Source organism: Pararge aegeria, chromosome 4 (assembly GCF_905163445.1).
Source record: "Pararge aegeria chromosome 4, ilParAegt1.1, whole genome shotgun sequence".
NCBI classification, from domain to species: domain Eukaryota; kingdom Metazoa; phylum Arthropoda; class Insecta; order Lepidoptera; family Nymphalidae; genus Pararge; species Pararge aegeria.
In genome coordinates, this window is record NC_053183.1 from 12,427,418 (window position 1) to 12,452,152 (window position 24,735).

General features: G+C 38.7%; 1 protein-coding gene across 1 annotated transcript; it reads left to right on the forward strand.

Annotated features, from left to right (window-relative positions):
- The first annotated feature begins 1,056 nt into the window (after window positions 1-1,056).
- LOC120637762 (mediator of RNA polymerase II transcription subunit 14) lies at window positions 1,057-23,909 on the forward strand. Its single transcript, XM_039909769.1, has 24 exons — window positions 1,057-1,347; window positions 1,617-1,844; window positions 2,352-2,556; window positions 3,075-3,207; window positions 3,905-4,139; window positions 4,929-5,142; window positions 5,609-5,826; window positions 6,462-6,621; window positions 8,156-8,296; window positions 8,806-8,932; window positions 9,533-9,675; window positions 10,050-10,290; window positions 11,145-11,282; window positions 11,762-11,966; window positions 13,490-13,649; window positions 13,742-13,882; window positions 14,220-14,313; window positions 15,394-15,488; window positions 16,104-16,365; window positions 17,660-17,895; window positions 18,997-19,158; window positions 20,254-20,511; window positions 22,862-22,995; window positions 23,199-23,909. The coding sequence occupies exons 1-24, from the start codon at window positions 1,211-1,213 to the stop codon at window positions 23,317-23,319; spliced, it is 4,188 nt and encodes a 1,395-aa protein (XP_039765703.1). The 5' UTR covers window positions 1,057-1,210; the 3' UTR covers window positions 23,320-23,909.
- The last annotated feature ends 826 nt before the right edge of the window (window positions 23,910-24,735 follow it).

The window sequence follows — 24,735 nt, forward strand, 5'->3', positions numbered from 1 at the left end:
AAAGTCTTTTGCCAGTGATGACTTACGGATCTAAAACGCAGTCGCTTACTATGGGCCTTGTAAGAAGGCTCGGAGTCATTCAGCGCGCGTGAAAAGAAAGCTCTGATAGAAGTATCTCTACGTAATCAAATCATAAATGAGGAAATCCGTAGAAGAACTAGAGTTGGCTCTTGGCGAGGCACCCGGAGTTTCTCAGTTTCTCACCCCCCAACGAGGTGGACAGACGACATTAAACGTGTGCTGGGATCTGCTAGAAACAAGTAGGACTGTTGATAAAATATCGATATATCGAAATATCGATATTATTATTTCGAAATATCGATATTTCGATTACTTATATTTTTTGGACAATATATCTATAGTTCGATATTGAAATATCCATATCGGTGGTCGATAATTTTTTAAAGCGAATTTTTATTTTTAGTTTTTTTTCGTAATTTATTTAATCTACAAAATCATCGTAAACTTAATCTACCGTATTCTATTTATGAAAATTAAGTTAGACGACATATTTTAAAAACTCTTACTGAAAAATATAGTTATACATAATTGTCTTATTTAAATATAAACAATAATAAATCTACCGGACTATAAATTGTGTAATCATTTTTGAGCTGACTTACGATTTTTTTTTAAAATAAAGCCGATATATCGAAATGTCGATATTTTTTTCTATATATCGAACTCTGATATTGATATATTTAAAAATATCGATATATCGATGTATTTTAAAAAATATCAACAGTCCTAGAAACAAGTGGCCTAGTGACTTCTTACCGAAGAGATGTCCAGCAGTGGATGTCAATCGGCTGAAGTAGTTAATGACAAATATCGGTGGTTTTCTATTAATTTTGTTCAGTTTTCATTAGTACAGGTTTTTCAGATAAAGTGTTCCTATAAATTTGCTGGTCCTGAAGTCCATTAGTCATTTAAAATATATCGTATTTGATACGTTTACGATAACTTGTATTTGAATCGATATATCGATATTTTATCTGCAAACCTATGTGTGACAACTGACACTTGACAGATGAGAAAGTTTTGCGTGAGTTCTAAAGAATTTTTACTAAGACTTCGTAGTTCGTAGCAGAAACGTTCTGCTTAGTAAATAGTAATATAAAAAATTGCAGTGATCCAAAAGCTGAGTATAATGAATTTTAAACTAGTGTTGAATGGATTTTAGAATAGAGTTATTGATCATTTGGTAAATATGGTGCCGGTCGTAATTGAAGGCTGTACGCAAGGAACCGAAGGTGGTGGAGCTCGCGGTGGCTCTATTTCACTAGGCTTGTTAATAGATTTCATCGTACAAAGGACTTACGATGAACTCACTGTATTGGCAGAATTGTAAGTATAATTTTAATTATATTTAATCAAATCAACAATCATAAATGCGAAAGTGTGTTTGTTTGTTCGTTTGAACTTCCTTCAAGCCCTAACTAAGCACCCAATCAACTTTTTTTTTGATAGAGTTAGTTTAAAAGATGGTGAGTAACATAGGCTACTTTTTTATACCAGGAATATGAATTCCAAAGGATTTGTAAAATGTGGGCAACTGCTAGTATTATTAATAGTATCATAATATGCCTTAAATCTTCTATCAAACCATGTTTTAGGCTACCTCGTAAAACTGATATGGAGCGTAAGATTGAAATCTATAAGTTCAGTGCCAGGACAAGACAGCTATTTGTACGCTTATTGGCTTTGGTCAAATGGGCTAGCAGTGCCACAAAAGTTGATAGATCTGCTCATATTATGGCTTTTCTGGACAAGCAAGCACTACTTTTTGTTGAAACTGCTGATGTTCTGGCTCGTGTTGCTCGAGAGACGCTGGTCCATGCAAGGTTAGTAGATTTTCATCAAGTCCTAAATTGTATAGCTTCTTAGGGTTTGTTGTATTGAATTATCAATAAACCAAATTCAAGTGGCAGATTCAAGTTATATAAAGAAAAGATAGGGTCATGTTAAAAGAGTACTGCCAATATTATTGCTCAGATGGTGTTTTATACAAATTATATAGTATGACTAAAAATGAATAACTTAAAATGATAATAAAGAAAACAAATTTCTTATTGTTTCATTGACATAAATGACTATGATTATAGTGTTTTTGAGAAGGCCACTATCATGTTTCTGCCCCGGCTTTAACAAACTGTAGATCCGAGGCTGTCAGTAGTTCAGATACTTGGTCATAACAGGTCATAAATTTTACAACCTGTTCTGATCTATGTTTATTACTATACTATTAAGTTATTAAATGATTAATCAAGCAATATTTAGCAGCCTTAAAGTTAAGATTTACTGCACTGCTATAATTTGCATTTTTAATTAAAAATACACATTGGTACCAGGTTGCCTACATTTCACATGGCAGCGGCTGTTGAGGTCCTTACTGTAGGTACATACAGTCGTTTACCAGCTGTGATACGTGAGAGACTTGTACCTCCACCATCTCTAACACCTGCAGAACGCCGGACTACATTACGTGCACTAGCTCATGTAGTGCGACAGCGTCTTACAACTGCATCATTGCCAAGCGATGTTAGAAACTTAAAGGTAGGTAATGCCTAAACAGTTTGATTGTATTAGTATAGAGCCAAACATTAAACCTTTAAAAATAAATAACTGGCATCTATATTCATTAATAGCCTATAACAGTCCGCTGCTGTACTTAAGGCCTACCTGCAGATAGAGGACAAATGGTGACATTTGTATTCTTATCTGCTGCTGTCACCAGTTATCAAAATAATTATCCATCAATCATCTAAATTATACGGTATTTTCAGGGTAGGTATAGCAAATTTTTATTTTTGACTGATATTGTCAGCAGTTAATTTTGCTGGATAATATTTTGGGACTAAAGATGATTTTGATAGTAAATTTTACTTATTTGTATTTATATCAGCTATTGATTAATATACGTTTTCATAACTGGAAAAAGTTAAGCGCCCACCTTAACAAAAGCTCTGGTTCTCACATTAATTGAAAAATGAAAAATAGCTCCATTAATTTGTTTCCTTATGCTTAAATTACACATATAAAATATATAACTAAAATAAAATATTTATTTATAGGTGGAAAATGGAAGAGCAACATTTAGTGTTGGTCAAGAATTTAGTGTATCTTTAACAGTAATGGGTGACGCCCCAAATGTGCCTTGGAGGTTATTAGATATTGCTATTCTTATTCAAGATAATGAAACTGGAGGTATGTACAAAATAGAACTGAAATTGAGGAGTTTGTATAAAATAAAAATGAATAAATTTATGGCTTGCCTCAAACTTAGACCTTGTTATGAGTATTTTGATAACAAACAAAGTCCTGATGTGTCCTGAATGTGCTTAAAAAAAATATTCGCAAAAGTTAAATAATACTCCAGTTTAACAAAGAATTTACAACTTTTAAACTTTTTGGAACCTAACCAACAATCTCGAACGACGCAGACTGGAATAACAAATATTTTAAAAAGTTTAGCACCAAATGGAATTTGTAATACCTCTAACAATTGCTACTCTGATAGCTGCCAAATCTCTAATTATCCCTACTTCCCTACTAATATTATACATGTGAATGTAAGTTTGTTTGTTAAACTTTCACACGAAAACTACTGAACCGATCTTTATGAAACTTTTTATACATATTCTTGGAGGTATTAGAAATAATATAGAATACTTTCATTAAAAAAAAATTCCGTAAGATAAAAAAATGTTTGTGAAAAAAACTAAAAAACTCATATATGACTATAGGTGTAGACTATGTAGCAGTACGCTGCCTCCCAAAATTACGCGAGCGAAGCCGCAGGGCACATCTAGTAATTTATAAACACGCATTAAAAAATGTATGTTTGTAGTTGGCCAGTTATTTTTATTGATTAAAAATGTAAGATCCTAAATATTTGTTCCAGAGGGAAAACCTTTGGTGCACACATCGCAGTTAAACTGGCTGCGTGGCGTTGCACAAGCGCGGCTGGCTTCCGCTGGCCTCAGTGGAGCGCTTACAGCTCTTCGTTATTTCTGTCGCTCCCTCTCCTTAGAACTGCTTTATACCCAGACTTTACGCCTTTGTCGCGATCGTCTGGCTCGCCATCTTCAAGTAGACAGATACATACCTGGGCAGAAGTTGCAAGTTTCATACTGGAGGTAAATATACTTAATAATGCTAGTTATATTTACTATTTTACTATTTAGTTATACGTACCTATACAATAATCCTGATCAGGTTTACTGATATGAATGTTATTGAAATCTGTCAGTTCATTTTAGTATACTATTTGTATTTGTGTATAAAGTTCTTAGGTACTCTTATCTCACGAAACGACGTCTCACGTTACGATTATTGCAAACGCGCGCGTCCGCGATTTTAGCGCCTGTGTCTTGGACGGAACTGTGAATTCCCGCGCTTCCATACATTTACAGCGTTGGGTGACACCTAAAAGAAGCGCACGCCAAGATACTTACGTACGGTAAATGGCCCAGAGAGATGGAAGAAGAGGAAATATATTTGGATTAGCTCGATATCTATATATTCCTTTAAATGTTTCGAGTAGTGCGTTGTTAGTACAATCTGCACAATATTATATTGCTGATTGCACGTCAAATAATATGCACCTTTCGTTATTCTACTACTTATTAATCGCACTCGGTAAACGCACTGTTAGTCGCCCCCCAACGATGACGACAGGCGCAATCAAGCGAATCCCTGGGTGCCGCTGGAAACAGGTGACCCAAGACCGTGGATTTTGAAACGCCATACAAAAGATCTATATTCAGTTGTGGACGTCAATCGGTTGAAGTGATGATGGCGAATTAATCACTCAATAACTGCGATAGTTCTAAATTCTAAACTCTTCAAATCTAGAATTGTTTTTAGAATAATATATTGGGAATAGTACGTAACAAATCTTGAATGATGCACATATGGCTTATCAGGGAGTTAGGATGCGAGCTCGGGTATCGTTTGATCATCGGTGCGGAAGGAGAGACGCTGTGTGTTTGGCACGTACCTGCGCTTGTGGGCGGAGAGAGAGTTGCGGCGGCGCTTACACCGCACGCTCCATCCATGGAGCGTCTGCTGGCGCACACCGTGCACGTGCGATCGAGACAGCGCCTTAACGACCTCAAGGTTCTTCTTAACGATTTAGGGGTGAGTAGGTTTAGTTAAGAGCTGGTTGCAACGACGCCAATAAGTCCTTTTCGCTGTTAAAGCAACATTGACCCATGTTGTATGGGTGACTTACTTTGCTGAAACTGTCTCACATGGCTGAAGAGCATGTTAAGCATTCAGTTCCAAGCACAAACATCTTTGTGTTGACAGTCAAATTTTTGGTTTTATTTACGTTGGGCAAGGAGACTGGAATTTTCAAATCCCTACAGAGGACCTAGGATCAACGCTAGATGTTAGGTGTATTATAATATGTTGAAAACGAAGTATTCTGTATTCCGTGTTCCAAAAAAACAAGGAGGTCCTCTCAATTCGAATGTTATTTTTTTTTTGTCTTTTTAACGAAATTGTTAATTTTATTTATTTCTTTTTAGATGAATTGACTGCATTACTTCCAATGAAGTCGTTTATATATTTTTTCTAAATTCTTATATTGTTTTACGGTCAGGTCGAATGCAGCGTAGGCGGATGGCCGTGCGTTCTAGCATGCTCTGTGGTGTGGCCGTGTTTGCGAGCAGAACAACTACTGGTATCGGTGGGTGCGCATGGTGGACGTTTGCGCGCGCGCGTGCCCGCATACCCGCACACGCCGCGCATGCCCGAACTAGCCGCCGCGCTCACTCACGCTAACCGAACGCAAGTGCGACAATTTCTAACACATCTACGGTAAGTTAACAACATCTATTTTTCTTTTTGCCCCTCATCATCATCATATCAAACAATAGCCTGCTGGACATATATCTTTTGTAGGCAGTTCCGAATTCTACGGTTTCACCAGCGGCTTCCTGCGACATATATTATGTCGCCTGTTCACCGTATTGGTGGACGACCATTGCAGCGCCTAGCCAGTGCGGGTTTGCTATTCCAGCACCTTGGGAGCTCAACTTCATCGGTTCTCCAAGCCATGTGCCCCGCCCACTTAAGTTTCTTCACCTTATCGCACGCTAAATGGGCACAACGTATCGTCTTCCGCTCCCTTCTATTAGCGTCAACGCGATTTCTTAATTTCTTCGGCCACATAACCAGTAGAATCCATGCCACGTGGTGTAAGTTCGAATTATAACATCTTATCTATGCTTCAGTGTTCTGACTCTATCATATCTTTGCCGAGTGAGAGCAAACATGCTTCTATAAACTCAACCCATTTTCAAACCAAAACAATCTTAACAAACGAACAAGGTCCTCAATGTATCCCCATTTTTAGTAGTATGCAACTGGTAATAAAATGATATGCCGCCTCTATTACATGATGTTTTAAAGTCTTGTTATTGGAAGGCATAAAATTAATTATTTTTTATTAGGTTCTGGCTAGTAGCGCGTCGGTGTGAAAAAACTCTTCAACACTTGCCGGCGAGCGTGTGCGAACATCTGCCGTTCCTTCATGGACCCGACCATCCGTTGAACAAGCTGGCTCCCGACCGCCTTTATGTTACACTCCATCGACACACGGATCACATACTAGTAAATATGACTATAACGATAAGCATATATAATATAGTTAGTAGTAGACCTTTTGTGACAGAGCTCGTCCGTCCGTCATGCTTATTTCTGCCGCTAAGCAGGTCTAAGGAGCGTGGTTGCCGGTGACATGAGGCTTAACACCTACACCCCAAATTGATGGACACCGGGCGGCATGTTTCAAGATGTGATCCTTGCATGCCCTGTGAAGTGTTACTCTGTTTATGGGCGTTGGTTCTCCACTTACCATCTGATTGGTCCATCAATTATTACTGAAAAAAAAAGAAAAATAACGCTTAGGTTTCAACACAGGGCAGGACATAGCAGATTGTGTAACATGTAAACAAGCACCGAACTGAATAACTACGGTGTCTTTGACTCATTTGTGCTGATATGAATCTTTGACTGGCTTTTCATGTAGAATAAGTGAGAATACACTTCGACGCCAATAGGATTTATCAGCTCTGTTTTATTTTTATAGCCTAGCTTAGGTATAATGAAAACAACACACTTTGTTAATGCGAGAAGGTTTATTTCGATCTGAGCTTTAGTTCTTTTAAGCCTTCACGTTTTCCGTGCGACGTTTGTTAAATATTTAAAACTGTTTTAGTTCCGTTGAGCTTTTTTTTATAGGGGCACGATGCATCGGTACCAATTCTGCTGTACACAACATTCTTGACTAAATTGCAGGAAAATAGTGCTCCTTTCCCACAAAGAATATTTTGATTAAATTTACACTATGTTTAGGACTGTCAATTTAGTTTAGTTTATAGATTTTTCAACGGAATCGAATCCATTGTGTATTCTTTATATCTCTTATACCTGCGTTTTTTGTGGCTAAGCCCACGTGCCGTATAACTTGTTGGGTACTTAAATATCCAGGAATATTCATAATGACGCAGTGTGAACTGTGGTGGCGGCAGATCATAATACAATTGTCACCATCTCTTACCGCGGGTGTCTTAAAAGGCGAAAAAGGGAGTAAAACGGACAACGGGCAAAAGACAGCAGGCATTTTTGCTACTTTACTGCGATTATTAAACCTGGCAGTGGATTGTTACAGACATGGAATAGGTGGTGTATTATGAAAATTAAGCTTAATTTGTGACTGTTACTGATGTGATGTTGACTTTATGATGAATACTTAACAATTATTCATTGCAAAGTCAACATCACATCAGTAACAGTCACAAATTAAGCTTAATTTTCATAATACACCACCTATTCCATGTCTGTAACAATCCACTGCAAGTTTGATGATCGCAGTAAAGTAGCAAAAATGACACCTATTAATAATTGTTAAGTATTAATTGTAAAGACAAACTCTCCTGAGGCTACTCCGTTTTCAGAGCGAAAAGTGCGTAGTGCATTGCCGAAGATCTGTTTGGTGTGGAGTATAAGGATTGAAGAAATTATAAATCACACCATACTGATTCTCCGGCTGTTCGCGGAGTATAGCAAATTAAGCTTAATTTATTCTTCTTTTCATAATGTATTCTGGATTTCCGCAAAGTAACGCCTGCTTCTATTCGAATAGGTGGTGGAAATGAAAGAAGTGGCAGCCGGCGGGACGGCTACTACCAGTTCAAGCAACAACAGCGGCAGCGCGTGCAGTGTCGCTCTGGCCTTCCATTTAGCAGGCGCGCGTCGCTGTACGCCAGACGAGTGTGAAGATGAGGTGCTTAAGGCTGATTAAAGTGCTCACTCGCATACTACCTTTAATAAAAGAAATGAAAATCAATTTAAATAAACAGAAATTTCATGATTAAAATAAATACCGACATCTAAAATTAAAAATATAATTATTTTTGGACATGTGTTATGGGCAACGATAAAACAAAAAAAAAACAAAGAAACGGACAGTGGGCTTACGCTGGAAGTTGATAGTTATAAATTGTATCCTAATCTTCGGGAATAGAATTTTATGCTACTTCCTTTCTACAGGGAAGGAAAATAATGGCAATACTAAATTCAATCGGCCTAGATTCGGATTAGGTGTTAGTTTTGGGCGCGAGTGACAGCAATCTGTTTTTAAACTTTCCGCACTGTCAACCCTTAGGATATAATTTATTTTAAGGAAAAAATTAATATATAATATTCCATGGAAGTAATTTGAATTATATTAATTTTTAAATTTTGTTCTGTTTCATATTGTCCTTACAGTAACATTATGACATATTATTCTAGACATCGTCTACGTCTAGTAATGGAGCATCTTCAACGACCGCTCGAGCGTTCCTCAAATTGCACTCCCTCGTTGAACTGGATACATTTACTCTCACACACGGACCCTTCACACCGCTGGATACACCTGGTGAGTATCTACTGTGCTTCAATTGATGAAACCCGCAAGCTACCACTTCTGTTCTTTATGACGGTACACACCATCGAATGGCCCAACAAGGTTAAACATTGGTATAACTATCTTTCAGCGATTGATAATGAACGAATGGAAGCTAATGGCACAATACTTGACAATGAGACCAAAGGACCAGTTTTCCATCTCGTTCTTCCGTCCCTTAACTTACGTAGGGCACCAGTGTGGGCACCACTAACAACTAATCAACTAAGAAAAAGATCTATATTGTTCGCGAGGACACTGTGGTTTATAAAGGAAGAGTTCTATGTCGTAGACACAAATAAAAAATAATGAAAGTGTTATAATCTTTTTAAATTTCATCTCTCTGGATCAACTTTTTCAATCGATACACTTTTTTAAGAAGTAATAAATATAGATATACTATGTTATAATGACGAGTTGGGTTTTTTCGTTAAGGAATTCGATTTTTCGAGGTCCCTTGAAAAGAAATACAGGGATGCCCAAGTTGGAAGTCTACAATGGTTATTATGTCCGCACCACGTTTTCACCACACGCTCTTTTGTGTGTTATGCCATTAATGGTGTTTTCCGACAGGAATGCAGCCGGGCAAGCGCAAATTGTCGGCTGCAAACAATCGCGCCGTGCGTGTTCGCCAGCCGGCGTACTTCCTGCCCGAACTAGCGCACGTAGTGGCCGCCGCCGACGAGCGTGTTCCTTTTGTAAACCTCGCACAGGAGGTGAGTACTACGAGTTTAATAGTTATTTATGCAACTGTTGTATAATAAGGGGTATTAAAAATAGTGTGGGTTCACTACACAATGCGAAGCCGAGTGTATAATATTATACCATGAGTGTTTTAATACCTAATTATCATCGGTTATACACTTCACAACCTTCGCCTTTATAATATAAGTGTGATTAGAAAATAAAGCAATATAAACGACTAAGACACCAGGAGGTATCTTTGCATCGTTCGAGTCCATGTAGAACTGCGGTGCATCGATAATGCAGTCGTATTTATATCAAAGTACCCAAGTTTATAGTTATCAAAAGTTTAATTATTTCCCCACTTTATAAATTTACTGTAACAATTATTTCCTTGTAACATCAGCTAGCAGCACGCGGTGTCACTCACGGCGGGGTACAAGCGGAATGGTCAGGGTCTGCGCTCGGTATGAGGATAGTGGCACTGCCGAGACCCGAGGGCGCCAGTGAGGCCGCGGCAGCTGCCCTGCGCGCACGTCTCCTTGCGGCCACCGTTCGTCTCACAACCAAGAACCAAGCGCGGGTGTGGACTGCCGAAATCGTATTCCACGGTTCCCCTGTTTCTACACCAAATCCTAAAGAACAAGGTAAAGTACCCAATACTCATTGGTTTAAACATTTGTTTTGTCATGTTCAGATACTTTAAAGGTGCTGTCAATTGTGAATTGACAGATTGCCGACAACCGATTGGCGCAGTGGACAGGGATCCTGCTTTCTGAATCCCAAGGCTGTGGGTACGATTCCCACAACTCGAGAATGGTTGTGTGAACATGAATGTTTTTCAGTGTCTCGGTGTTTATCTGTTTATTATAAGTATCTATGTATATTATTCATAAAAATATTCATAGATGGCGATGTGTGTATTGTCGTAGTATATTTGTTATTTAATTGAAGAGTGTCAAAACACTGCCTAGCTATTCTGAGGTTACGCCACGTTTATTAATTATGAATATGCTCTAAATAATATGAAAGTACGCTCGATTTTAGTTGGCCAGACTTAAGTGAGTCATAAGTGGCTGCGCAGATACAGTTTTTAGGAATGTAATAGTGATCTGAGGTTACACTTATACATAGAACACGCGATAACGCTCCGGATAGCAATGTTCATCATGGCCGGTGCAAACCATAAGAGTCCTGTAGGATACTGGGAAGAAACTTCTTATAGTTGCGCGAACAAACTCGAAATAGTAAGTACGTAGTAGTACCTGTAACTACTTAAATACAAGGTCGCGCTTTCTAAGCTGCAGAAGATTCATGCGTTAAGACAATTCGCCTTACTTATAGCCTTAACGCAAGAATAGTAGTTAGGTAAGGTTATCTTTAAAAACTATCGACATAAATTACAAATTACTATGTCGGTCGCACAACATTTTCTTCTATTTATAAATTATCTCACGTTAACATCAATTATTATGATGCTATGAAATTTTCTTCTTGCCAGGTGAACGGCGTTGCGTCTACCTACAATACGAACTTGGCACAGACGCTGGTAGAACAGCAGACGCGTTCTTAGCTGATTGGGCGGCTATTGTACATTTGCACACCCTTTTATATGATTACATGCTCCGGCCCAGCCAAGGTAAGGAACTATTCTCCCTTTTTTTTTTTTTTTTTTTCATTAGGCAGTATTGAGGTGGTAGAAATAGCAAGGCGGTAGAACTTCCCCAGACCAGCTCCATAACACAGTCATTAAGTCAAAAAGCAACAAAAATATCTTCATCCAAGTAGGCACATGTAATCGCGGCCTGAGCGCTTTCACCAATTAAGCTACGGCTCTCCTACCCTCGCTGCCGAAAATAAGTATATCCCTTTCACATCAGTCTTGTAGCGACTGTAGCGTCATCTAGTAGGAAACGTTGCAGTTTCGATCTACTTTTTCAAAGGTCCAAATTACAATGAGACACGTTTTGAAGCTTTTTTATATTTTTATAATTTTTTATTAGTGTTTTTACCTACACTTGGAGGAATTATCAATTTTATAAATGAATAAATCAAAAAGCTCTTCTAGCAGAGAGACTAGATCTAGAAGATGTTATATGTATTCTGTTCTTCTGTTAGAACGTGAAACGCTTTGGCAAGGCGTGTGTATACGCTCGTACACGTATCGTTCTCTGGTACTGGGATGGGGCGCGGCTGCTAGGGCCACGGCAGTGCTGCAGTGGAACGCCAGCACTCAGCGGTACACCGTGGCCACTCCTGCGCACCAACCTGCGGCCAACGCCCACCATCTCTTGCATCACCATTTGGACCACTATATTAACTGGTAAGACTTTTGCTCTTCCATATTTATTTTAGCGGTGACAGCCTTGTTTACTTCGTCTGTTCCTTTCGGGGTGACTAAGATTGATCCCCGGTACGCACCTCTTTCTTTTTACGGTTATGTAAAGTAAAAGCACACACATAAACACACACACAGACACACACTCAGACACACACTCAGACACACACTCAAACACTCTCACATATTTGCATGCTTGCATGATTGGTTTTGAAAAATTCTAAACATTAAACAAAAAAAAAGTATAAAATTATAAAATGTAATAAATAAATTGGTCAAGTCATGTTATTAGTATATGTGTGAACTTTATATCGGAAAGAGCGAGACCTCCAAATACAGGTTTTTCCAAAATTAAATGGAGGTCTTAGCCTATTGTTTTGTAATGAAATTTAGATAACAAATGAATAATTTTTCGTTTCCGTTTTCAATTAAATGAATTTGAAATATCACTTGCTTTAACGGCAAAGGAAAACATCGCGAGGAAACCTGTGCGTTTAAGACTTCTCCATACGTTATGGACCTTGTTACATTTATATACTACAAAGGGGTGTAAATCCGCACTGCCAGCCAGCTTGTTGGACCACAGCCTAAAAACTTCCCATACTGAGATGCCTGTAGTGGGCCGTTAATGGTTTGATGATGATGATAGTTTTTTTTTTATTACAAGTCCTTGACAACAATCTCACCTACACGGCTAGCAAGGGCAAGAGACATTTTCTCTATAGTCTCATATATATATATATTTTATTTATATATTTGTATAATAATAAATCTTATTTATTGCACCACCTACCTCTTTTCTATGTTTTTTCCTTTTACGCCATTGGTTACCTGGAAGAAATCGCTATGTAGCGATAAGGCCACCAAATTGTACTCTCATGCTATGTGTTTATATTTCTGTTACTAGTTTTTTCTTTGGTGTACAATAAAAGTGTATTCATTCATTCATTCATAAGGTCATTATGTATATCCCCTTTGACAGTTTTATCCACACTCTGACCATGGGCCTACGGGTGGAACTAATATCCAAATAACATATTTGTAATGTGAAACGGGGATAAACTTCTGCTTTCTAATGTTGGTCATGCTTTGGCATGTGGACAAGAAAATTGTATGCCATTTCAGTTGATATAATCGGGATACATTTTTGTTGTCTCCTGTCTATGCTCGTCATGCTAGTGGTAAGAAATGATGCAGTCTAAGATGGTCTTGGGGTAACCTGTCAGGGACAGCGGCGTCACAATAGATCGTAACCGGTCGACATGACACCTGGGACCAGGCGTACCTGACCTGGAAGCAGAAGAAGAAGAAGAACCTGTCAGGGATACCCCATAGCAGCCACTCTAGGTTGTGGTCCTTTCATATCTTGAAAAATATTGCTCTGTTTATAGGCGATGGTTTACACTTAATATCTGGTAGGCCGTCTGTTTGGTATGTTCATAATTACTTAAAGAAAAAAACTAGATTCGATACTCTTGGAGAAACTTCCAGAATAATTTCCTGTGTAGGCACAAGGATCTGATGTCACTGGGAGTGGTGTTGCGTGAGACGTACGCGCCCCTGTTGGCGCTCAGTCGGTTGCCCACGCTCCCACAACTGGGCCTGCACCACGTTCGCACGCTCATGCCCACTCCTACGTTCACACTGCTAGCCCACTCGTGGAGAAAGGTAGACTTTTTTTCTAATAATTATATTTAATATTACATATTTCGAGTATTGATAACACTAATATTGATAACATGGTTACTTTTACTTTACAGATTCGCATAATATACGCAGGCGCTTATTCAATAGAAGTGGGAATTCGTGGTGGCAGTATGGTGACAATACGCGACGGATCATATTCAAAGTTCGACCGAAGCACTGTTGTTGATGAATTTGCTCCGGCGCAAGGGCTCAAAGTACGTAATGTATAGTGATAACGACTGCGAGAAAGATTTTGTATCGTCTGAGTCTCATACAAGACTGAAGTGTGTTGATACGTACCACGTACACAATGTCACATTGGTGGTGAATCAAATATAATTTAGATAACTTTTTGAAAACTATTAACTAATTAAACGATTAAGGATGACTGGAACATATTTTGTTGAAATGCGGATTTTTATAAAATATCTGGCGCATATCAAGTTATATTTGATAATTTTTTTTAACATTACCCCTTGAACCTAAAAAAGGGCTCAAGAATATTGAAATACTTTGTAGACAGATATGTGTTAAATATGTTGTTTCATACAGACGTTCCTGTCGAGATATGTTGATGATAATATCAGCGCGCGATTGCTAGCAGAAGATGACAATCCACCATCACCGATGTCTCCAATGCCTCCAGGTATAAAGATAATTATTTAGATTTTAATATAATTATTTTTGGGCCTCTTTAATATACATTTTATTTTGCATCATACACACCGTAACAAGAAGACAGACTGACGAAAAATGTTTTGTTTTCGCATTTTTTTTACTATTTGATGTTTCCTTTGTCTCGAGGCACCTGAACATCATATTGTAAAAATTTATCTTACAACGCTAAATGTGAGCATCAATCAATACACGAATGATTGCTGCTCACAATTTAATCTCAACCGATTTGAGCTTATTATCGATGTAACACTGTTGCACTAAAAATAATCATAATGCAACAAATGGGACGGTTGTAGCTTTCTACAACCGCCCAACATAGAAAATCCTAGCTCAGGCGCCGGCCTCCAATTAACCAACCATTTTATTAGTTATGAAGCTCTGATAGATAGTGCAATGCAAATTCATCCAAGTAAACTTATACACCGTGTTCACTTGGTCTAGGTTCAAAAATTGCTCTATCGATTGTTTCGGACAACCAGTGATTGATATGGTTTCGGCCTGCTTTTCGGAGTGACTGATTTTGAACCCCGGCACGCACCTCTTTGAGAAGTTATGAGCGTTCTATTGTTCAATTAAATATCACCTGCTTTAACAGTGAAAGGAAACACTTGAGAACATTTGTTACGAATACAGTTATCGTTATCATCTACATATACATTAATATAAATAAATAAATATACTACGACAATACACACATCGCCATCTAGCCTCAATTTAAGCGTAGATTGTGTCATGGGTACTAAGATGACTGATGAATATTATTTATAAATAATATACATAAATACTTAGAATATACATATAAACACCCAGACACTGAAAATCATTCATGCTCATCACACAAACATGTTCCAGTAGTGGGAATCGAACCCACGGCCTTGGACTCAGAAAGCAGGGTCGCTGCAAACTGCGCCAATATACATCTATACATACTATGTACACATTTTTTTATGTTATGTATGCAGCAAAAATGCTTAAACCCTTCTCATTCTAAGAGGAGACGAGTGCTTTGTAGTGGTCCAGTAATGGATTTATATAACATTCTATATAGGAGGTCTTCGTTTCCCCGCGCCCCTCACTCCGTCGCAACCACACACGCCTCACTCCGCGCCAGTTACACCGCATCCAGCCTCTCCAGCGCATCAGGTTAATAATATTAATATTACTCATTTTCTTATAAACTATTTATGGAAACAACAAAAAACGCCAAAGCGTGCTCTCGATTCAGAGAAGCTGAACAGTGCTCAGTTCTTTTTTATTTTTATTCCACTACAAGGGCTAACCTTGACTGCAATCTCTGCCTCTCTATGTGGTGAATCTCTCCCTGTGTGGGTAATCTCTGTCTGTGGTAACTAGCCACGCCCAAAGTCTCCCTCCAGACTGTAACATAATGATGCTGTAATGGTTGATTGCTAGATATTCCACTTATGATTTATTAATAAAAAAAAAACTAAAACTTTTAATGATTCTTGAAAGATCAGCTGTAATTAATTACATTTAAGATTAAAACATAGGGCCCATACATTAATATGGCATCGGAAAAATGTTTCGGTCCGAGATTATATTAAAACGATAATTCACACACCCGGAATCGCGTTCACACCCAAACACACACGCGTGTAAATGATGTCTAGTCGTACAATTTGGGGTGTCACTTTTAAGTAACTTTGAAGTAATAATTATTTATCTAAATCGCGTTTCAGTGATACTTTTCACTGGTTATGCTTTTATTATCTTTGTAAAGGCAAATGTTTAATTTAGATGGGTGGCGGTTCGTTTAACCTAACGTCTCCGCCGGGCTCAGCGGGCGGGAGTGGGGCGGGGGGTGGTGGGGGTGGTGCAGGCGGTGGGGCGGGGGTGTCCGCTTCCCCCGCCTCGCCGATGGCCCCTTCCCCTCTGGCGCCCGCAGCGTCTCCGCACCCTCCGCCCACCTCGCCCTTCACAGCGTGGCCCGCCTCACCGTCGTTGCCTCGCCCGTCGCCCGGACACCATCCTTCGCCGCGTCATCATGTTGACTACAAGGGTAAGTGAAGTGGTATTTACATACGATGATGTTACCAGCACTGACCCACAGACAAATTTGTAAGCTGGTGTATTTTCTGCTTGCGATTTAGAGTCGTTTAAGTTTATGTTAGTGGTGGTAGAGCTTTTGATGACAGAGCTCGTCCGGGGAAGTACTATCGCCACGCTTATTTCTGCCGCTAAGCATCATTGTAACTTGCCGCCAAATTGTATACTTTTTGTTAAATTTATATTTATAACTTTTCTATATGTGTATGTGATGTACAATAAAAGTGTCATTCATTCATTAATTAATTCATTCATTGTTGCAATTTTGTGTTCTGGTCTGAACGGCTTGGTTGCCGGTGTAATTTCAGGCGCGTGAGGCTTAACACTTACACCTCAAATTGATAGACACAGGGTGGCATATTGCAAGACCTTCTTGTTGTCCTTGTATGCCCTGTGGAGTGTTCAAGTGTTGCTCTGTTAAGAGGCGATGGTTTTCCAATTACAATCACGTGGGCCATCTGCTTGGTCCGTCAAAATATTATTTAAAAAAAAATGTATCCTGCATCATTCGTTCTAATATCTTTCGGAAGTTTGAAGTTGAGCACCTTATACTGGTATTATTGATACAATAAATATCTCTTTAAAATTTGCTATCAATGCAAATAATAAAATAATTCATACTTGGTAGCAATGAGGAATAAATATGTTTTAATTTTTATGCAATAGTGTATGGCCCATACGTACTCATTGCCCGTACATTATGGACAAAGAGTATACAAGCACTACGTTACTCTGGTATATATTGTTTTTTATATATATATATTTATAGTTCGCTGCGGTGTTCGTTACGAAAGCAATTAGATATCACTTGCTTTAACGGTGAAGAAAACCTTTGTGAGGATACCTGCGTGATTGTTTGTTACCACCCTACTGACAAATACTTACCGCCAAGCGATTCAGCGATCCAGTACGATGCCGCTTAGAAACCGATTGGGATGCCATATCCCAAACAGGTTAGCCCGCTACCATCTTAGACTACTACATCACTTACGTACACGTGAGATTGCAGTCAAAGGCTAACCTGTAATCTTGATTGGTGCAAATTTAAAAGTGAAAACAAGAAATAACAAAAACAATAATATTTATGTATTTATATACATATATAAAGTGCAAAGGCAGTCTTATCGCTTTAAGCGATCTCCTCCAGACAACCCTTTATGTTAGAATGAAGTAAGGGAAAACGGGATAGTGCAACAGGTTAATAACGGGTGATAAAATATATACTAATAATAATGTATTACCGATAGGTCCACAAGCGAGTTCGTCGACGGCCGCTGGAGGTCGCGGCGGTGGGATGGGGGGCCGCGGTTGGATCGGCGCGGTGGGCACGCCGCTGGCCGTCGGCAAGCTAGAGGCGCTGTGCTCACCTTCGGAACCGCCGCCCGGAGCCCCGCCCGGCCCGCCGCTCGCACCACTACAGCGCTTCCTCGCCTGTGTCTATATGAAGCGAGCGCTGCAGCGCTTCCTACACCAAGAAGAGTTTGTACGTATCAGTTTTAACAACTTATGAATTCTTACTAATATTATAAATGCGAAAGTATGTCTGTATGATGTTTTGTCTGACTTTACGAATTAACTACGCAACCAATCAACTTGATCTGAATTTGCTATATAATCCGCGATTGAAGCTTTATTTTCATAAAATATTATGGAATCCCGCAAAGTAACGCCTGCTTCTATCCAATATAACTCCGTATCAAATAAAGTTGTTTTAATAGACGGTTAATAACATAGGCTACTATTGGTCCCGGGAAAACAAACGGTTCCCACGGGATTTGCAAAAAAACCCGTCATAAACGCGGGCAACAGATAAGCTTGAATAAAATCCAAAATTGACTCCCGACAATACTAAAATACATAACGGGGTTGTGATTATTTTAAAGCATATTAATAACTACATTCTTGGAGGATTTCGTAGTAGGTACTCTATGATAAGAAGGCTTTTATGGGATTAACTTTATCCTTACCCTAATTCCAGGATACAGGTATTACATGTGACAGGTTTCCGCAAAATTGGTTAGGATTGCATTGCAAATAAACAGATACACTTTCGTATTTATATATTCGTCAAAAATCCCTCAGTGCCTGAAGACGAAAGTCTTCGAACAGTGCGTGTTGCCAGTGATGACCTATGGTTCTGAAACATGGTCGTTAACTATGGGCCTCATAAGAAGGCTCAGAGTCACTCAGCGGGCGATGGACAGAGCTATGCTCGGAGTATCTCTACGCGATCGAATCAAAAATGTGGAGATTTGTAGAAGAACCAGAGTTACCGACATAGCTCAACGAGTCGCGAAGCTGAAGTGGCAATGGGCCGGGCACATAGTTCGGAGAAAGGATGGTCGTTGGGGTCCCAAGGTGCTGGAATGGCAGCCCCGACCTGGTAAGCGCATCGTTGGTCGACCCCCAACGAGGTGGACAGACGACATTAAGCGCGTCACAGGTAGCCGCTGGATCCAAGCGGCACAGAACCGTGGAATTTGGAACTCCCTACAAAAGACCTATGTCCAGCAGTGGACGTCTATCGGTTGATATGATGTTGATGAGGATCTATATTATTGATCTATAATGTGCTTGTGCGCAGTTGACGATGGTTAGCGTGGACGCGACGTCGCTGACGTTCCGCTGCGAAGGCGCCGGGCTGGCGGCGCGCGTTACGCTACACCCACAACACATGCAATCGCTTCACTTGCAGCTGACCGCCCTCGCCGATGTCAAGGACAACTGGTCCGCAGATGACCTACAGGTACCTCATAGTGATCATATAGGGACCTTAATTTTTTTTTTTTTTTTTTTTTAATATAGCATTATATTTCCATTAATGTTTTGGTTATAATTTCAGTAAGTAATTAAAAAAATAAAAACAATCTAAATACCTCATAAATATATACTAGCTGACCCGTTCAACTTCGTGTGCACCAAATCGGTTATTACCGGAAAACACGAATAAAATGTCATTTTCTAAAAATGAATCCTAGCTAGATCGATTTATCGCCCCCGAAACCCCCTGTATACTATTATTGTATATATTTAAATTTGAATGAAAATCGTTGGAGCCGATTCAATTATTATTAATTATATTATATATTATTATATATTATTAATTATATATATATATATATATATATATATATATATATATCTCCCTCTACGTCGTGTTCCTCATTGCTGAGGGTCGTGACCCCTTCCACTTACAACTTTTTGGACGATTTTGTGCCATTTGACTCGGCTTTGAGCAACGTTTAAAGCCGAGTCAAATGGCACAAATATATATATATATATATATATATATAATTGGATAATGCTTGTATATGTATTAAGGGTAGTTTTATAACTCTTACTTACCGTTCAGTTTATTGTAACTCGTATTAGGTATTATTTTCATTTTATATCATCTACCCGCTTACTTGTTTTCCGCATATACAGTGGCGTGCATAGAGGGTATGCACAGGGTATGCAGATAATATAAAATGTTGAAAATCTCCAGTACGAGTATTAAAAAAGTTAAGGATTGGATGATAATGTAACAGTTATAAAAAGCCTACCCTTAAGTATTTATAACTCTTACAGGAGATTTTCTTCATTTTATAAAATCTGCATAGCCTCTATGCACGCCACTGACCCTGTGCATACCCTGTATGCACGCAGTGGCGTATACAGCCGCTATGACTTGTTTTCCGCATATACAGTGGTATATGCGGAAAACAAGTCATACAACATAGTTACTACAAAAATAGCATACATTTGTCTCAGCACAGGGCATCTTAAGGGTTAATGTTTATTGTTCATCGTGGACTTTGCCCCGTTTCTATCCGATATGCACGAGCACCGCTGTGCGCAGGTGATGGAGAAGTTCTTCGAGCAGCGCGTGGCTATATCGCCGTTCCGCGCGACAGCGCTGCAGGGCTGGGCGCGAGCGTGGGGCGCGCCGGGCGCAGCGCTGCCGTCGCTGGTGGCGCTCATGCGCGCAGACCTGGCGCCCGTTGCGCCTGCGCTGTGGACCTTGCACTGGGTACTGCGCATCCCGCCCGCCGGCTCGCAGATCGTGCCCGCCGGGCAGCCCGCCGTGCTGCTCGCCAAGCACAAGATACTCTTCTTCGTAAGCTCCCCTTATTAATAAACTTATGCCTGTTTTCACTAAACCTAGATTTTGACGGCCTATTGGAGTTGGCCACAACTGTAAAATGTTTGTGTGATGAACATGAATTTTATTTCAGTGTCTGGGTGTTTATATGTTTATTATAAGTATTTATAAATAAAAAAATAAATAAATATACTACGACAATACACACATCGCCATCTAGCCCCAAAGTAAGCGTAGCTTGTGTTATGGGTACTAAAATATCTGTTGAATATTTTTATGAATATAATACACATAAATACTTATAATATACAGATAAACACCCAGACACTGAAAAACATTCATGTTCATCACACAAACATTTTCCAAATGTGGGAATCGAGCCTTGGATTCAGAAAGCAGGGTTGCTCCCCACTGCGCCACTCGGTCGTCAAATTATTATATTCATAAAAATAGTAGATTTATGTGTATTGTATTCATAAAAATCATCAAAAGCTATCTTAGTACCCATAACACAAGCTACGATAACTTACTGGGGCTAGATGGCGATGTGTGTATTGTCGTAGTATATTTATATTTATTTATTTATTTTTATATAAGCTTCAATCTGATGCGTAGTTATTTCGGTGATTTCTAGAGAAAAAAACGTTTCGAGAACTCTTATGTGATGATAACTTATGTGATCCAATTTAAGTTCCGACACCGTTTCGGCGAATCGTAAAGTTTAGTGGACTCGTAAACTGATACTTCAGAAGAAAAGTAATTTTAATTGGGTTTTTTAAATAACGAAAAATGGAAAATATGATAATACAAACACAAAATACCACGTCCTTAACTTATATGGTTCTTGCCACAGAACCATATAAGTTAGGTTATGTGATTTGCTTAGTGAAAATAGATCGGTGAAAGGTAATTGTATGCCTGGGAATCTTCTTTTAATTAGGCGTTACTTACTTAGCCATTCCCTCGCACGTCGTTTTTTATTTGATTGCTTGCGGCAATAACGCCGCCTTTGCATACCTACAATTTTATGTTCTTATGTGTTGAATATATAAAGATTGGAAAACATACATTTTTCTTTGATATTATATGTATGTAATAAATTTGTATTGGTATTGTATCATATTTATATTTCTATACTAATATTATAAAGAGGAAATACTCTTTTGTTTGTTTGTACCGAAAAGGCTCCAAAAGTACTGGACTGGAGTTCCAATTAACTAAAAACTAAATCAGGTGGCCCAACTGCTTGGTAGGACCAAGCTATAAGCTTACTATAATACGATTAAAACGCTTAAACGGACGTATACTAAATTCTCCTTCAAATCTATCCATTTACAGAGTCCACCCAGCGCAATCGACTAATTCTTAATTCGACTATTTTTTTGTTTAATATGATAATTTAGTACAGATCTCTTGGAGGGATCCTTGAAAAATCGAGGGTACTCTTCAGATGTTAATAGAGTATTTTTAAATGTAACTTGAGTATTTCTTTCGAACAGTACCATTTAGTCACGTCAAACTGATGATGAAGAGCAAGCATGACAACCGCAGCTTTGCAGTTATAAGTATTACACTAATTCCGCTGTTGATTGTGATATGATGTGATGATACACTCTAAAAAAAAATTGGTTATTCCTAACAAGATAGTGATTGTTGTGATCAAGCATCTTGATTCCATACGAGCCTAACAAGAACATAAATACATCAAATAAGATGATAATGATTGTTTATCATAATTCAATGGACTGGGCAACTGTATTGCTCCTATTATTGTTACTTAACTAAGGCTTATTCTTAACTGATTCAATTTACGTACTGGTTTAAGCTAAATAATTAAAAATGATCTAATCATACAAAGAAGTAAATAATAATAGAAACAACGTATTTATTTGTTAGAATCAATGAACATACCTACATTGTTAGCTCAATCTATAATGAACTTGCTATAACTAATCAGCTTTTGTTGTTATGTTTATTATCATAATTGTTATAATTTATATAACGTCAACTAAGAGAAAATCTCTCTTAGTTGGCTTTCTTTTTTTAGAGTGTAGCATCGGCTCATTGGAAATACGTATACAGTTGGCTCTAGTATTGGAAGATGCACTCAGGTACCTTCAATATTTAACAATGCCGGCGCCGGTTTGATATTGGCCTTTACTCTTAAGTCTGGCAACATACTCTTTGTATGCCCAAGAGCATAAGGTGACATAAAATAACCAAAGAAAACAATAAGGTGTACAATGTAAATCCAATAATGATGCTTGAAAACACCTAATTTTAGGTAACATTTTTAAAGACTTTGTGGTATATTTATCTAGTTTTGTTGCAGCAGAAATAAAAATGTGTTATATCGTTTCAACAGATATGCCTCACCAGAGGCGAGACGCAACTACTTCTTCCGCTTGTCTACGACGTCCAGTCCAATGCGATGCAAATAGCGGAAAGACGTGAAGGTCAACAGCCCCACCTACTCGCCGTCAATATGCATCTTAAAAGGTAAAAAGATTGGTCTTGAAATTTTTCGTTCAAGTGCACAACTCTTACAAAGCGATGCGTTCTTTACTTGTTGGCAACCAAACGCTGTGAATGAATGTATAAATACTTGAGCTTTCAGTTCTATCGTTCATAGAGAGACTCGTATTGCGTTAGTTTTTCAAATTTTTTATTTACATATTATAAACTGACAATGAATCTGCCAGGTTTGCGGAATTCAACCAGTCCCACGGCGAGTGTATCCTGTGGCCAGCGGTTCGCGACCTGCTCATAAACTTCTCTCTGCCGCCCGACGCTCCGCAGCCGGCGGCACCACCGCCGCCCTAGCGAGTGCCACGCCTGCCCCCGTTATTATAGGGGTCAAGCCACCCGCCCGCGGGCCACTGCGACTACTTTGACATGCTGACCTTCGACTATGGCATACACGATTAATATCTCTGCTCTCCTTACGACAACAATAACGAGGTTAAATTGTTGTTTTTACAATTTAAATAATAGCATGACTAAACTATCCATCAATTGATAAGGTAATCATAAACCACAGTTCTGAGTGCCTCGTGTGAAGTTTTCTACCCATTTTTGTTGTATATGGGGGGAGGGGATCAACTGAAAGCAATATTCCCGACTTATAAGAAACCGGGTTATTTGGTATTTCAACCAATCTGAACCACCTCGGTGGTCATCATCAGCACATATTGGGAGGCTCCGAGATCTACTAAGAACCCACCGGTGCCTGCCTTGTGCGGCTCCTTTTTTTGACTCGTCCCGAGTAAAACGGTTCCCTAATCGCTCATTTATCTCCATTACCGCCGCCACCGTCATCCCGGGACCACACGTAAGAGCCCCCATTCTGACCATCCGTGGCCCCGAGTTTCCCTATATTGTGTTCTATATGGCGTTCCTTCGATACCATCTATCGTAGTTTACTTTCACACCATCGAATAAGTAAACGTATGTAGAAAATCTCACACTTAGCACCCGGGACATTGTAGTTATGCTAAGTAAAAAACCAGAATCGCAATAGATATTTTAAAATTGTTTCAGAAGAAAAGGTAGAACTTAATTTGCTGATTTCGTATATGCATAAAAGTCTGTAAGGCCCGAAACCCGAGTTATTGCACTTTTCGTAAGGACGGCAGATCTAATCAAGCGCCATATCCAAGTGATCGCAAAACAAGTCCAAACTGAGCCGTGTAACTGCGCAGTGTACAAAAACTGACTATTTGTAAAGTGTACGTTTTCTTAGCTTAAAAAAAATCTCATTATTGTATTTAGCGTAAACTTTTTACAAATATGACCCACAAATAATTTGCACACATCCATTTTCCGAAATCAAATGTTATGTGCGACTTTAAATTGTTAAACTTGCAATTCATATAGCAAACAAGCCTTTTGCATTCTCCAGAATTAATTATTGAAGTGTCAACAGTGTGAGTTCAACAGTTCTTTAAACAAAAATATATCCTGAGACTCAGGGCAGTTACTTATATAGATATATATATGTATATATAAGTTAAAGTGACTTGCACTTTAACTTATATATATATATATCTATTTATATTTTTGAGGCAATAGATATATATATATATAAATAAATTATTCTACTATATATATATAAATAAATTATATATATATAAATAAATTATTACTATTGCCGCAAAAACGTGCGAGAAGGCCTGCAATATTCCCCCTAAATAAGTGTTGGATATATTTGTTTCCAGTGCATACATGCATTCAAGCCAT

Bases quoted from the DNA above. Each gene is read 5' to 3' on its own strand.
- LOC120637762 (XM_039909769.1), top strand. From the start codon at position 1,211: ATGGTGCCGGTCGTAATTGAAGGCTGTACGCAAGGAACCGAAGGTGGT. The intron at 16,366-17,659 runs GTAAGTGAAGTG...TATTACCGATAG, and splicing joins TCATCATGTTGACTACAAGG to GTCCACAAGCGAGTTCGTCG. The intron at 17,896-18,996 runs GTACGTATCAGT...GCTTGTGCGCAG, and splicing joins TCCTACACCAAGAAGAGTTT to TTGACGATGGTTAGCGTGGA.